The sequence below is a fragment of the Haliotis rubra genome, unplaced genomic scaffold (assembly GCF_003918875.1).
Source record: "Haliotis rubra isolate DU_JTF1 unplaced genomic scaffold, ASM391887v1 Scf828, whole genome shotgun sequence".
Lineage (NCBI taxonomy): Eukaryota > Metazoa > Mollusca > Gastropoda > Lepetellida > Haliotidae > Haliotis > Haliotis rubra.
This window is the reverse complement of record NW_025767555.1, coordinates 135,276-151,359: the sequence shown is the minus strand read 5'-3', so window position 1 is coordinate 151,359 and position 16,084 is coordinate 135,276. Positions and strand designations below refer to the sequence as shown.

The window sequence follows — 16,084 nt, the reverse complement described above, 5'->3', positions numbered from 1 at the left end:
GTCAAGTTAGGTGAGAAGAAGTAGGTGAGGTGAGGTGAGGTGAGGTGAAATGGAGCTTAACGTCCATCTCAGTAATATTTCACTTAATATCCACCCGTGAAGATCCTGGTCAGAACTGATCTTCAGCAACCCATGCTTGTTGTAAGAAGCGTCTGATGGGATTAGGTGGTCAAACTCGCTGACTTGGTTGACACATGTTACCGTACCCAAATTGTGTAGATTCGACGCTCATGATACTGACCACTTGATTGTCTGTTCCAGACTCGATCTACTGACCGCCCTAATGTAGTTGGAACATTGTCGAGTGCGGCATTAAACAACTAAACAACCAACCAACCAACTTAATATCGACGTGCGTGTGCGTATGTGCGTATGCATGTGCGATTCATGCGGGCTATATAGCCCTATTTGATACCAGGCGAAATGTATCACGTGACGGTGGGCAGGTTAAAGTGTGGGGTGGCATCACTGTGACTGGTCGAACCCCAGGGGCGCTGGGCTATAGAGACAGCATTCTCACCCACTTTGATAGCAAGGAGTATAATATTGTCAGGTGATATCATAGATAGTATACTCGGAAGGTAGCTATGTATATATCTGCATTTGCATGCATATCACCTGTGGCAAAATGAATACTACGTGAACAGCGCATTGTCCAAACACCTGTACGTCCACGTGTAATTATATAACACTCATGCTTGATCTATCGTGTAGATATCTGTCCCCAGGGGTTCATTAAATCAGCTAAACTGTCCGCACGACTTATATTAGCATACCAACTGAACTATAAGTTGTGTAAACGGTGTAAGTATCGCAGGGTTTAGATCCCCATAAGAGACAGTCCCGTGTTCATTTGACCGATCTCGCCAGGAGATTCTGCACAGCAGTATATATCATATGTGTCTGTTACAGAATGAATTACGCAGCTAGATACCCTGATTAAATATCTGTCTCGCGGACTGTTTGCTAACTCACCCGACAAGACACCTGTGGACGTAAACAACACATGATCCCGGGTATGAATATTCTCAATGCCACGTCCTGATATCTCAGCAAAAAATATGCCTTGACATATCAAATTTACTTATGTGTTTTAAAAGCATGCTCGATAATCTCCAGGGTATATAGTGGAGAGTGATCGTAACGTATACCCTGGAGATTATCGAGGATGTTTTAAAAACAGCTACGTCAGTCAAGTTATTATGGTCCAGTGAAGCAATTTTAACAGCCTTTCCACAGGCTGAATTTTAAACACCCTTTCTGAAAAATTTATATCTCGGCCCATAAAATTCAAGAATAGAAACATGAGTATAGTCTAACTAAACCAACCCTACCCGAAACCAACCCCCTTCCCGACACCAACCCCCTTCCCGACACCAACCCCCTTCCCGACACCAACCCCTTCCCGACCCCAAACCCCTTCCCGACACCAACCCCCTTCCCATCACTTTATTGTTCAATTTAGTTGCTGAAAGCAAGTCTAAAAGAAAACTGGTTACACATATGTACAGGGTAATGGACCCTATCATGTATGTCTACTCGCGAGGAAGAACGAGTCTCTCAAACCGTTTAGGTTTCTCATATGCTGCTGTTTCATAGCCTATATACCCGACTCCCATATTTAACATCTAAGGTTACGGAGCCCCAATTCCACATTCGAATGGTCACGCGGGTGCGGGTCATGATTGGGAGAATTGTCAAGTCGAGTCTGCTTTTAGATTTTTCATGGAGGTGGGAAGGGTTTTGTCACTTTGTTTTCTTCTTAATTGAATATAAATCCTGAGACCAACCAAATTATTGTAATCATCATGCAATAGTTAACCATATCTTCATATTTGTTCATAGTTTTATATGGTTGATGGTGTAGGGCGAGGAACAGATTGTTGTGTTTCAGTCAATGTCCGTGATTGTCGTACAAGGAGTACAATATCATGTCTGAGCCTCACACGGATAGATCTGACACAGATAGATCTGACACAGATCTGACACAGATAGATCTGACACAGACAGATCTGACACAGATAGATCTGACACAGACAGTTCTCACACAGATAGATCTCACACAGATAGATCTCACACAAATAGATCTGACAGAGATAGATCTGACACAGATAGATCTGACACAGACAGATCTGACACAGACAGATCTGACACAGATAGATCTCACACAGATATATCTCACACAGATAGATCTCACACAGGTAGATCTGACACAGATAGAGCTCACACAGATAGATCTGACACAGATAGATCTCACACAGATAGATCTCACACAGATAGATCTCACACAGATAGATCTGACACAGACACGTGAAGGAGGAGAAGGTGACGTTGATGAACGTTGATGACGTTGATGAACATGATGAACATGTTGCATGTTTCAATGTCCCGAGTGTTGGCCTACGAGACTACACATGAAAACAACTAGTACATAAAACTATATTGAAAGACATTGAGTTTTCTCTGGTCGTCGTTATGCCTCTCTGGCCACTGGATTGTTTATTTGTACACACACTTACACAGACTTGGCCGCAATGGACGAGACTGTACAAAGAGTGTATTTGTTATTCGTGTGTTGTCAGAGAAAGTTCAAACAGGGTCAAGAGAATATTAATATTTTTGTTACACCCTACGTCACTTACACAAACACGAAGCCTTGGATATTCCTACAAGTTATGCTCGATATAACTGGTTACCGGAGTGAGCTCTGTTCTGTCGTACAGAGCTACAGGGGCACATGAGTGGATGCCAGGGTATCACTCAACCGTTTTATTTGCTTTGTGAGGATAGAATGTTACATGTAATGGACCAACGTTGTACCTGATTCTGACCGGACCTGTAATTTGAGGCAATAATTTTTTCAATATTCCAGCAATATCACTGCAAGGGGACACTAGAAAGTGGCATTCATATTGGCTTGACAAGTACTAGCTTTAACTAGGCTACCCATCCAGCGTGTCTCTCTCTCTCTCTCTCTCTCTCTCTCTCTCTCTCTCTCTCTCTCTCTCTCTCTCTCTCTCTCTCTCTCTCTCTCTCTCTCTCTCTCTCTCTCTCTCTCTCTCTCTCCTCTCTCCTCTCCTCTCTCTCTCTCCTCTCCTCTCTCCCTCCCTCTCTCTCTCTCTCTCTCTCTCTCTCTCTCTCCCTCTCCCTCTCTCCCTCTCTCTCTCTCTCTCTCTCTCTCTCTCTCCTCTCTCTCCCTCTCCTCTCTCCTCCCTCCTCTCTCTCTCTCTCTCTCTCTCTCTCTCTCTCTCTCGGAACATCTTGGTCTCCTTCATCTCCAAAGCTCTATCTGCTTCTCTCTCTCCCTCTCCGAACACTCTCTCTCGTCTCTCTCTCTCTCTCTACAGTCATATATCTCTCTCTCTCTCTCTCTCTCTGAACAACTCTCTCAACATTTTGGTGAAGGGTCTCTCCTTCTCTGAACCACTGACCCCACTAAACTACATAAATATGTGTGTGGTTATTAGATTCCATAATGAGTGAGTGAGTCTAGTGTTACGCCGCAGTGAGTAATGTTCCAGCTATATGGCGGCGGTCTGTAAATAATCGAGTCTGGACCAGACAATCCAGAGATCAACAGCATGAGCATCGATCTGCGTAATTGGGAACCGAGGACATGTGTCAACCAAGTTAGCGAGCCTGACCACCTGATCCCGTTAGTCGCCTCTTACGACAAGCATGGGTTACTGAAGACCAATATTCTACCCGATCCCGTTAGTCGCCTCTTACGACAAGCATGGGTTACTGAAGATCAATATTCTACCCGATCCCGTTAGTCGCCTCTTACGACAAGCATGGGTTACTGAAGACCAATATTCTACCCGATCCCGTTAGTCGCCTCTTACGACAAGCATGGGTTACTGAACACCAATATTCTACCCGATCCCGTTAGTCGCCTCTTACGACAAGCATGGGTTACTGAAGACCAATATTCTACCCGATCCCGTTAGTCGCCTCTTACGACAAGCATGGGTTACTGAAGACCAATATTCTACCCGATCCCGTTAGTCGCCTCTTACGACAAGCATGGGTTACTGAAGATCAATATTCTACCCTACGACAAGCATGGGTCCAATATTCTACCTGTTAGTCGCCTCTTACGACAAGCATGGGTTACTGAAGATCAATATTCTACCCGATCCCGTTAGTCGCCTCTTACGACAAGCATGGGTTACTGAAGACCAATATTCTACCCGATCCCGTTAGTCGCCTCTTACGACAAGCATGGGTTACTGAAGATCAATATTCTAACCCGGACCTTCACGGTAAGATTCCATAGTGAGTAAATGAGTGAGTGAATATGGTTTTTATGTCGCTTTTAATAAAATTCCAACAATATCACGGCAGGGACACCCAAAATGGCCTTGACACATTGTACCCATGAGGAGAGTCGAGCCTGGTCCTTTTGTGAGCGCTCCTGAGTAGTGTAACTGATTTGTTCATTGACCTCAAGGCTAATGGTGTTTTCTCGTCTCTGTTTTATATACGTCTCTCCTCAGCGATATTTACAAACGGGTTCCTCCACCCTGCTCGAGCCATTGTCTCAATATCCCAATAACCAACGGCCCAGCAAGTATTTTCATATAACTATTGGCACAATGAGATGGCATTCAGTCATCCATTAGTAGAGGTCATTCATCATCATCATCATGAAAACATTTATATAGCGCCAATTCCAGTCCAAAAGTACTGCTCAGTAGCGCTCTCCGAACAGCTCAAGAAAGAAAAGTTAGACACTGTATGTTTTCTTAAAAAGGTATGTCTTCAGTTTGGATTTGAAAATCTTCAGGTTGTTAATTGTCCTCAGCTCCAGTGGAAGATGATTCCAGAGAGTGGGTGCTGCCACCTGATATGATCGATCCCCAAACCTGGTGCTGGACATAAAGCGTGGGACAATAAGAAGACCATTGGCAAGCTTTTCAGATCGGAGACTACGGTGGGGCTGATATCTGGTGATCAGGTCAGATAGATAATTTGGAGCTAGGTTATTGAGCCACTTGAAAACAAGAAGGTTGAGTTTGTATTGGATTCTGTCTGATATGGGAAGCCAGTGTAATCTCTGCAGAACAGGAGTGATGTGAGAGTATTTCTGTGATCTGGAGACAAGTTAATGTCTTTTAATGCGATACCTGATTCGAATACAAATAACAATCTCCCCCAATAACACAAACTAAACAATATAGGGATCAGCATTAACATGCCGTGCTGAAATTCACACCACCCGTGTTTCTATGAACTGGGGACCCTTGCTAGGACCCAAGTGACCACTGAATCCAACCAGTATCAGTTAGCGCAACTCTTGTCAGCTTGATGAGTGACCGTCGAACTGACCCACCTTATCGATGAAACCCAAAAAGCACTCGTGTGATATTGATAGACGAAGGGTTTCCATTGGAGCGAACTTTTAATTAAATTGTAAACTTGTTGCTAATAGACTAGTCTCTGAATGTATATAATTTTGATGTAAACAAATAATTCCTTTTAAATTGAAAAGGAGCCCCAGAGAGATCGGAGACATCACATCACACGCCATCACGTCACTTCACATCACTCGCCATCACGTCACGTCACATCACATGACATCACACGACATCACGTCACATCACATCACACGCCATGACATCACGTCACGTCACATCACATTACATCATATCACTCGCCATCACGTCACGTCACATCACATGACATCACACGCCATCGCGTCACGTCACATCATATCACACTCCATCACGTCATGTCATATGACATCACACGCCATCACGTCACGTCACGTCATGTCACATCACACGCCATCACGTCACGTCACACGCCATCACATCACATCACACGCCATCACATCACGTCACGTCACATCACACGCCATCACGTCACGTCTCATCACATCACACGCCATCACGTCACGTCCCATCACATCACACGCCGTCACGTCACGTCACATCACATCCCTCGCGATCACGTCACATCACATCACACACGATCACATCACATCACACGCCATCACATCACATTGCATCACATCACACGCCATCACGTCACATCACATCACATCACATGCCATTTCATATATCAATCATCCATACACGAGCTGCGGAGTTGTATGGATAAACGTGTTTTGGTTGTCCACCTGCGTGTTACAACCGTATGGTCCCACCAGAGCATTTTGGAATTTGGTGAATAACAATATAGGCAAGGTATTTTTATGGATTACAACTTTTTTGTATTGTGATTGCGACGTTTCGGTATAGATCCTAGCACAGTTGTCGAGCAAGATAGCAGTAAGAAAAACTACTTATAAAAACAGCAGTACCATAACTTTGTACGAAAATACCATGTCACAGACATAGTTATAACGACACCAGTAAAACACCTTGGTATATAGACACCAGTAAAACACCTTGGTATATAGACACCAGTAAACACCTTGGTATATAGACACCAGTAAAACACCTTGGTATATAGACACCAGTAAAACACCTTGGTATATAGACACCTTTGTATATGGACACCAGTAAAGACCTTTGTATATAGACACCAGTAAAACACCTTGGTATATAGACACCAGTAAAACACCTTGATTTATAGACACCAGTAAAACACCTTGGTATATAGACACCAGTAAAACACCTGGGTATATAGACACCAGTACAACACCTTTGTATATAGACACAAGTAAAACACCTTTGTATATAGACACCAGTAAAACACCTTGGTATATAGACACCAGTAAAACACCTTTGTATATAGACACCAGTAAAACACCTTTGTATATAGACACCAGTAAAACACCTTTGTATATAGACACCAGTAAAACACCTTGGTATAAAGACACCAGTATATAGACACCAGTAAATCACCTTGGTATATAGACACCAGTATATAGACACCAGTAAAACACCTTGATATATAGACACCAGTAAAACACCTTGGTATATAGACACCAGTAAACACCTTGGTATAGAGACACCAGTAAAACACCTTGGTATATAGACACCAGTAAAACACCTTGGTATATAGACACCAGTATATAGACACAAGTAAAACACCTTGGTATATAGACACCAGTAAACACCTTGGTATAGAGACACCAGTAAAACACCTTGGTATATAGACACCAGTAAAACACCTTGGTATATAGACACCAGTAAACACCTTGGTATATAGACACCAGTAAAACACCTTGGTATATAGACACCAGTATATAGACACAAGTAAAACACCTTGGTATATAGACACCAGTAAACACCTTTGTATATAGACACCAGTAACAGTAAAACATCTTGGTATAGAGACACCAGTAAAACACCTTGATATATAGACACCAGTAAAACACCTTGGTATATAGACACCAGGAAACACCTTGTTATATAGACACCAGAAAAACACCTTGGTATATAGACACCAGTAAAACACCTTGGTATATAGACACCAGTAAACACCTTGGTATATAGACACCAGTAAAACATCTTTGTATAGAGACACCAGTAAAACACCTTGGTATATAGACACCAGTAAAAGACCTTGGTATATAGACACCAGTAAAACACCTTGGTATATAGACACCAGTAAAACACCTTTGTATATAGACGCCAGTAAAACACCTTTGTATATAGACACCAGTAAAACACCTGGGTATATAGACACCAGTAAAACACCTGGGTATATAGACACCAGTATATAGACACCAGTAAAACACCTTGATATATAGACACCAGCAAAAGACCTGGGTATATAGACACCAGCGCCTAGATTTTCGAAACTCTCTTAGCGCTAAGATAGTCGTAAGTGCCATACATTAACATTAACTTACGACTATCATAGCGCTAAGAGAGCTTCGAAAATCTAGGCCCAGTATTATAAAGTACCAATTTCTAGCTATATAGATACAACTGCAACTGGTGATCAGAAAGGAGATTTGGCGTCCCGTTGTCACGTGTATCGGGACATTAGCTGGTTGACTAAGTATCGACCAGACATAATAGGGCTCAACTCTATGCTCGTTAATGTGTTTGACCTTACGATCCGGCTGGGACACGTGTATACAGGTCCTCGCTATACAGCTACCCTTTCAAGTGCCACCTCCGTTCGGGTAAAAGTATTTCTGCTGTGTAAGGGGTTGATGATTAGTTGTCCCAAAGCCTGGAGAAGCTCATGGAAGGGTAGATTGTGTCGTTCCTTGTATTGTGTATTCCGGCCATTTCTGGAGGCGACAAAATACATGTTACAAATAAAGACAGGGAACTGAGTCCGGCATCATTTTTGTCACTGGTGCATCAAATTTCGCATCGCATCGCATCGCATCACGCACTCAACGTTGCTAAAAACTTTGCCAACATAAGTGATGTGATGTTTTACACCCACCCCAAATATCGGGTACCCCTACCCCTACCCCAGCCCGTAAACGATTGAGGATATGATTTGTGTATCAGGAATGTACGTTGCAGTGGATGTTGTGTTTTAAAGGTGAAGGACACGGTAATGGCGATCCCGGAGTGGTGTGGCGATAGGGAGTCTCAGTAGTGCATATAGTGGAAAAAGTCGGCGTCGGGATATTGTACTCTAGGCAACGTTAAAATGCCTTGTCACTGCATAATGAGTTGGATTTGTCAGCTGAAATTTTACCAAACGGCGTTAATTTCCGTTGTACTGTTGAGTTGATACAGTTATATGCGCTTCCGCCATCAGTTACGTCACGCAACTATATATACGCAAACAAATTTGAAGGTCTGTTCTTGAAAGAGAGTGCAGTAGATTAAGTACTATTATACACGCATTGTGTTTCATGTGGTGTACCACGCTGTGATAATGTGTGTGATTAACGGCGGGGTATTGTGAAGTTTGGACTAACTGATCTCTCGTTATATTTTGTGTATATACTAGGGTGTGTCTTCTAGATTTTGACCGTTTTTAAAAAAAACTACACATTTGTATGTTTTTGCAACCACTGGGTCCCTTTATACATTTTCGCTTGAGAATGAAGTGTTTCTGAAAACGTCTAATTTTGATAGAAACAAATAATTCTCTTTGATTGAAAAGATCTCCAGTGAGATGGAAAATACAGAACCTGGGGAAATCTAGACTTACGGACTTACGTGCGTACGTGGGTACTTAGGTAGGTAGGTACGTACGTACGCATGTATGCCTTTTTGTGTGCATATGGGTGTGTGATGATGCACGTGTGTGTGTATTTGTGTACACGCATGTATACGAGAGCGGTGTTTAGGTGTTGAAGGGAAAGTGGTGACGATCGACAACGCTTGTTGAGCAGTGTACATGAAAGTCCAGTAGCAAACTGTACACTCCAGGAAATTCACCGGGGATTTCCGTAATTGCAGAATACTGTAGTGCTCCATACAATAGAACGGCATCTATTCCTAACATCGTTTAGCATGACCGTACATTGACAGGAGGAATACGCCTGTTTGGGGATGTTGCTGGCCACGTCCTGTGAGGCCACTGATGCCGTTCATAACTATCCAGCGTTCTGTCATCCCTAGGATGGTTAGCTACAGCTGATGCAGAGGTAATGGATTTGTCATGTTTGAAGTGTTTTGTAAACATATGGGATTTGGATTGTATAAATGGTGTTCTAGTCACTACGGAATTGTTCATCATTGTCAACAGCATATGGCACTGACAGTAGGCCGTTAGTATCCGAGGAATGTTCACTGTTTTTAGATGCAAGGAACTATGTATTTAGGGAGAATGTGTTTTAGAGTTCTCAACAGCATGCATAAGCAATTACAGCTATGTATTGAGGGAGGAAGTGTGTTATAGTAGTGAATATTATGTACTAGGAATTGACACTATGTATTCAGGGAGAACTCTTTTCGTAATGGCACAGTGTAAATATCCTTCAGCAGGAATTAGCCGTGTGTGATTAGCTAGAATTTGAATTAGATGTTAAATATCCTAAACTAGGAAAGTTCGCTGTGTATTCAACGAGAACGTATTTTGTATGGTAAGGACCCTGTATTGGAGTTAAAGCTGTGTATTCAACGAGAACGTAGTTTGTATGGTAAGAACCCTGTATTGAAATTAAAGCTGTGTATTCAACGAGAACATATTTTGTATGGTAAGAACCCTGTATTGGTATTAAAGCTGTGAATTCAACGAGAACGTATTTGGTATGGTAAGAACCCTGTATTGGAATTAAAGCTATGTATTCAACGAGAACGTATTTGGTATGGTAAGAACCCTGTATTGGAATTAAAGCTATGTATTCAACGAGAACGTATTTTGTATGGTAAGAACCCTGTATTTGAATTAAAGCTGTGTATTCAACGAGAACGTATTTTGTATGATAAGAACCCTGTATTGGAATGTATACAGAGAGAATGTGTTTTGTTTTGGAGATGTTACATATCTTGGAATAAATAATATGTATCGCTTGCGAAATAAACACGAAAGTGATAACTCATTTATGGCATGGCATTCCTAATTTCAATCGTCAATACTAGTATTATTACATCTCACAAACTAATGAGGCGCCGCGGCGCGTGTTCCAGGGCACGTGAGTAATGTTGATTTTGATTATTTGCATTTTCCTTTGCTAAACAATAATGTAGGGAACCATGAATATTTTAGAAATATTTGTTACTACAGTACTACAAAAACAAACAATTGATGTATGATTCCTTCTTTTTCTTTGGTTGAGTATAATTACGGTTCTCAGTCGGAGGTGTCAACAACCGAGTCGACAGTTTGCGGTATATATAATATGTTACTGCTTACGATTATATACGATATATACAACAAGCTATGTCCCAGGGGCTCCTTTCACGAAGCAGCCTTTACTAAGGTTAACCTTAACTCCCATTCTTTAACATTGCACTAAGGTTACCTTAGTGACTTACGATCACCTTAGTGCTTTGTGAAAGGAGGCCCAGGTCAGTTCAGTAATGGCAGTGGTGCCCCGGGGCATCTAGCCTCGCCCAGCTGAGCTGAGGGTCTATTGTTCTCGTTGTTGGACATAGGCTTACAAGGTCAAGGTCATCAGACATGGATTACGTCACATAATCGACAACAACTAATGACGAATGATGCAGATGGATGATTGTGTTCTGAAGACCTCACATGCCACATCCAGATTAACGTGTTCTATTTATTTTGTTATTTATGCACCTCAATAAATTATCATCTCAATAATTCAGGTTCTCTGTTTTCTTTAATCCATTAATCAACAAGGTGACAGGCGGGGGATTAGCCTTCCCTCAATCTTAAACTCTGTTATAAACTGTAGGAGTTTGGGGCATGTTGTTAGTGAGTTGGGTTTTAAGTCGCTTATAGCAATATTCCAGCAATATCGGGGTGGGGGACACCAGAAATGGGCTTCACATATTGTAGCCGTGTGGGGAATCGAACCCAGGCTTTCGGCGTGACGAGCGAACGCTTTAACCGCTTTAACCATAACCCTACCGGCCCTTGGGGTATAGGAGTTGTGGGAGGATTGCATTATTGAATTCTTGACATATACACATCATGGAACACTTGCACAGGCCTCTAAGGTAACAATAAATGTAAAGTTTTAATGAAACTTTCTAAAAGAAATATAAATAACAGACTGTGGTCCTTACTGTCCCCTTATCTAGACTTGCCTCTTTGAAGGATAGAATTACTATCAACCACCTGCTTAGCACTCAGTACAGCCTTGGAGCAAGGCTAACTTCATGGCTATTTGCCTGTTAGCATTTGTAATATTTTTGTACATTCAGATAAACATTAACATGGAAAAACTGTTCTGACAAAAAGGTAAATAGATAAATACAAATAGGAAAAATAGTGTTCCAAATGACCTTTTTGGAGAACGCTGATTTTTGGTGTCCCTTACTTCAATTTTCGTATTCTGTAAAACATATGTTTAGAATGTAAACATGCGGACATTGTTTAGGAATGGTTTAAATCCTATTTGAATACGTTTAAGGTCCAAACGCATGAAATCAACTATCGTCTTAGATCCTAAACACACCTAAAAGACACCTGCAGAATCTAAACGTGTTTAATACTAACACGTTTAGAATTTAAACTTCTTTATTACAACCATGTCATGGTATATATTACCAATAACCTAAACATGTTTAGAATTTACACATGTTTATATTAAGTACATACCATTGGCCTTAAGTCGAATGTGTATAAGATGTATAATGTACATGTATGTTGAATTTAAATATGCAAATGAGATTCGCTGGCGTTTGCATAACATAAATACCACCACGAACGATATTAGCATAAAAATGTCCTAATCAACCAGGTGACTTAATGGTGACCAGGAACAGTTATGGGACAAGGAGAGTGTTTGGGTTTGTGCCTAGGACCTGAGAACAATTGTAACAGTGAACTGATAACAAACAAGCGGAATGACAATACAAATAGACAGAGGTTACGTGCTGTGTGTAAACACTGTAATGTGGTACCTACACGGCAATCTGCATAGTTAACCGTACATGGCCCGAAGGATACAGAGTTAAACGCTGGCCTTACCCTGCCGAGAAAGCGACCCACTGCATGATCAATATTTTTCTACGAATGGTATACAATGTGTAAAGATCCTAGACACAAACCGAAACACATTCATTGTCCGAAAGTTTGTCGCATGTAGGCTTGAACATGTTGAGGACCTAATAGGTTATAAAGGATCTACCCAACACCGCCCGGCCCCTGTCGTTAACACCACACACACACACACACACATTGATTATCATATATTTGAGGGGATATAGGAATGCAAGGGTGTGTGTGGGTGCGTGCTTATGGAAGGTGTGTGTGGTGGTATGTGTGGGTGAATGGTTTGAGGTTGGGGGGAATGGTAGACACACTTCACAAAGTGCATACGACCTTTATGAATCTCTGCTGCTGATCTCTTTTTGATATTCGGCTCGTGAGACCAAAATAAACAAATTATCTTAAGCTACACAAACGTTTTAAAGTACATGTAGTTTTCGACCTAAGAAGATCCGGTTAGGCGTGGTCTTCAGCAACCCATGCTTGTCAGTAGAGGCAACAAACAGGAGTGTCGTATTACGTATTATTATTTAACCGTCAGTGATTTGACATATAGGCGAATCGTTGGTGCATTTGTCAGCGGGTTCATGTGTCCGGGTCACAACTAGTCTTCAGCTACCCATGCTTGTCGTTAGCGGCAACCAACGGGATCTGTGGTCAGGCTCACTGACTTGGTTGACTTTTGTCATCGTATATGCATCCTATTTGCGGAGAGTGATGGTCAGGATGTCAGTCACCGGGTTGTCTGGTACTAAGTCTTTACAGACCGCCGCAAAATGCATGTAGCTGGATTATTGCTGAGTGTGGCGTTAAACAGCAAACAAATAATATATTATTAAAGTTATTAAATAATTAGATCGTCGGTGTCTGCAAAGGGTCTCGTAGGTATCCACTGCACCAACGAAGCTGAAACTTCAATTTTATTCTTACAAACTTGCTGCACGGAGTTGCGTCCCTTTGGCACGCCAGAAACCCATGCTCGTGGGTTTCTAATCTGTCTCACAATTCCTGAACAATATTATTGTTTTCTTATACCCACCCTTATTCACAAATGGCACTTTCTGAATTTAAAAAGGTGATAACAAGATCTGAAAACAAAATAAGGTTTGACATAAATTTCGGATCTCATTATTGTCAAATTATACACTGGCGCCAAAGGCTCGGTTGTAGTGACCCCAACGCTGACATGTATAATAGACATATATCAGATGGGAAGACTGGCCTGATGGATGTCACACCAAAAACGCTTTACACATCGTCTTCGCGATTATAAAGAATCAACAGATAGGCAGTAACATGCATTTCTATTCCCATGGCTATAACCTGGAATCCATCATGAATGGAAACGGACTATTTCTTAAAATATGAAAAATATGAAATCAATACACAATCAATCAAGACGTTTCAAAACTTCCAATACCAATGTTACTTGAATTTGCATACGAGAACGTATCACCAACCCATCTCCACATATTCCTCAAATCCGTTTTGCTCTTCAGACATGATGCTTTGCATGCATTTGTAAACTTGTGGTAATAAAAGGATGATTGATCAGGCATACCAAATTGTAGCTGACCAATTCCTCCTACACCTGTTCATCTGATAGATTTAGACAACTATACAAATACACATCACAGCACTTTGTTTTCGCCATACCTCTGTTTAACACGCAGTCGTTATTGTATAATAAGTTATTTTCTGTTCTGACTAAAATTTGATTATATAATTTAATAAAATACGTTGTACGGGAGCGGTGTTACTATAAGCTAAAACAGCTTGTTCACCGATCCCTATTCATTTATTGAATGAAAATACGTCTAATTCAAATCTCACGAGACTAATTTTCTCTTTACATAGAGTAGTGTATGTCAATCCAAACTGTATATTTTCACTATGGGTTAGTCTAGATCTCGCATCGCCCCGCTTTAGTGAGTGAGTGAGTTTATTTTTCCGCCGCTTTTAGCAATATTCAAGCAATATCACTTCGGGGGACACCAGAAAATGGGTTTCACACATTGTACCCATGTGGGGAATCGAACCTGGGTCTTTGGCGTCACGAGCGAACGCTTTAACCACTAAGCTACACCACCGCCCCGATTTAGAGCTCGTGGGTTCCACTGCAGTTATAAGACCCGCATAACCTAAAGCTCTCCTCACACATCGGAATAACACCCAGTGACGTAACAGGAATACTGTTAAAGACGGAAATAAAATCATCTCATTCACTCAATGTAGGTGTAAGTGTGAATTCACAGATCAACACTTTGAACCTCTTCACCCATGTAAGCCCCGATCCTTCTATTGTCTTGAACGTGTTGGTTGAAGACCGAGAAGCTGAAATAAACCTCCCAGAACACATACAGTTTGACATCACCGTGGGGGACACCGCGTTGAATTGTCCTAATTCTACCACTACTAGTACTACCCTCCTTGCAACATTCGTTTTTCCTTATCACACTGTTCAAAGGAGAGGATGATTGATGGCCGCTCTACTGGTCTTCAAATACAGGCCACACCTGTCTAATCTCTGTTGCATTCTTTGGAAAACAATACGCATAGAACACAGTGCATGCAGGTGCCGGATTATCTCTTTAATCCACCTCTAGGTAGCAGATCCCAGGTTGGATTAATCGCGGTCAGAGCTGTTGATGAAAATCCGCCATCTTGCAGGTCACAAGCCAGTACATCAGTTTCATCTGGCTGACGTGGTTGACACATGTCATCATATCATAATTGTGTAGATTGATGCTCATGCTGTTTATCACAGGATTGTCTGGTCCAGATTCGATTATTTACTGACCGCTGCCATATAGCTGGACAAGTGCTGAGTGAGGCGTTACACAAGAAATAAGCAAACAAATGTCAGTTCCATGCTCTAGAAATACCTCAGAAAATTCGTGAAAAAAATTGGCGTAAAAAGATAAACAATAATTTCTTTCATTACGCATGTTGTGTTGAATATGTATTGTGTATTTCAGGGGATATAAGTGTGTGCTGCAAAAGTGACAGTTATATATTTGGTCTCAAACCCTATAACCCCCAACCCATCCATCCCAATCCCCACCGCCCACTTCATCAGCCCCTCCAAACACACACCCAAATTACCATCCTATAAAATAATCGAACACGGAAAACATGAAAATCTGGAGGAGGTATAAGCGAAAGAGTCAAGATAGAAAAAATATAACTGGCTTTGTGATAATGAAACTAGACAGACATTTAGTCCCAGAAAATTATAATTATGTTGTTGTTTTATAATATAGACCAAACATGATGCAAATGGAGCAGTCGCAGACTTGAGTAGGACTCATGCTTCCTTTATTCTCTAGGCTCTTGAAGACGGGCTATAATGAAGCTGAATATCTATATACGGCTATCTACGAAAAGCGGGTACATGAAAGTGACGAAACAATATAGTCTGTCTCACAGTCCCTGAACCGCATTTTCAGGAATGTTAAAGTCTATTTGAAGCAAGTCTAGATCGCCTCAAGTTCTGAATCTCCCATGACATAGGGGCTCGTTTTCAATTTAAAGGAATTATTTCTTTTCTATCAAAATCATGTATATTCAGAGCTTAGGCAGT

At 41.5% G+C, this 16,084-nt stretch overlaps 1 protein-coding gene across 1 annotated transcript; it reads left to right on the top strand.

Moving 5' to 3' along the window:
* Nucleotides 1-1,931: 1,931 nt before the first annotated feature.
* Nucleotides 1,932-2,345, top strand: LOC124262224 (uncharacterized protein in mobD 3'region-like). The gene has a single exon (XM_046696696.1). It carries the CDS (start codon nt 1,932-1,934, stop codon nt 2,343-2,345), a length of 414 nt encoding a protein of 137 aa, XP_046552652.1.
* The last annotated feature ends 13,739 nt before the right edge of the window (nt 2,346-16,084 follow it).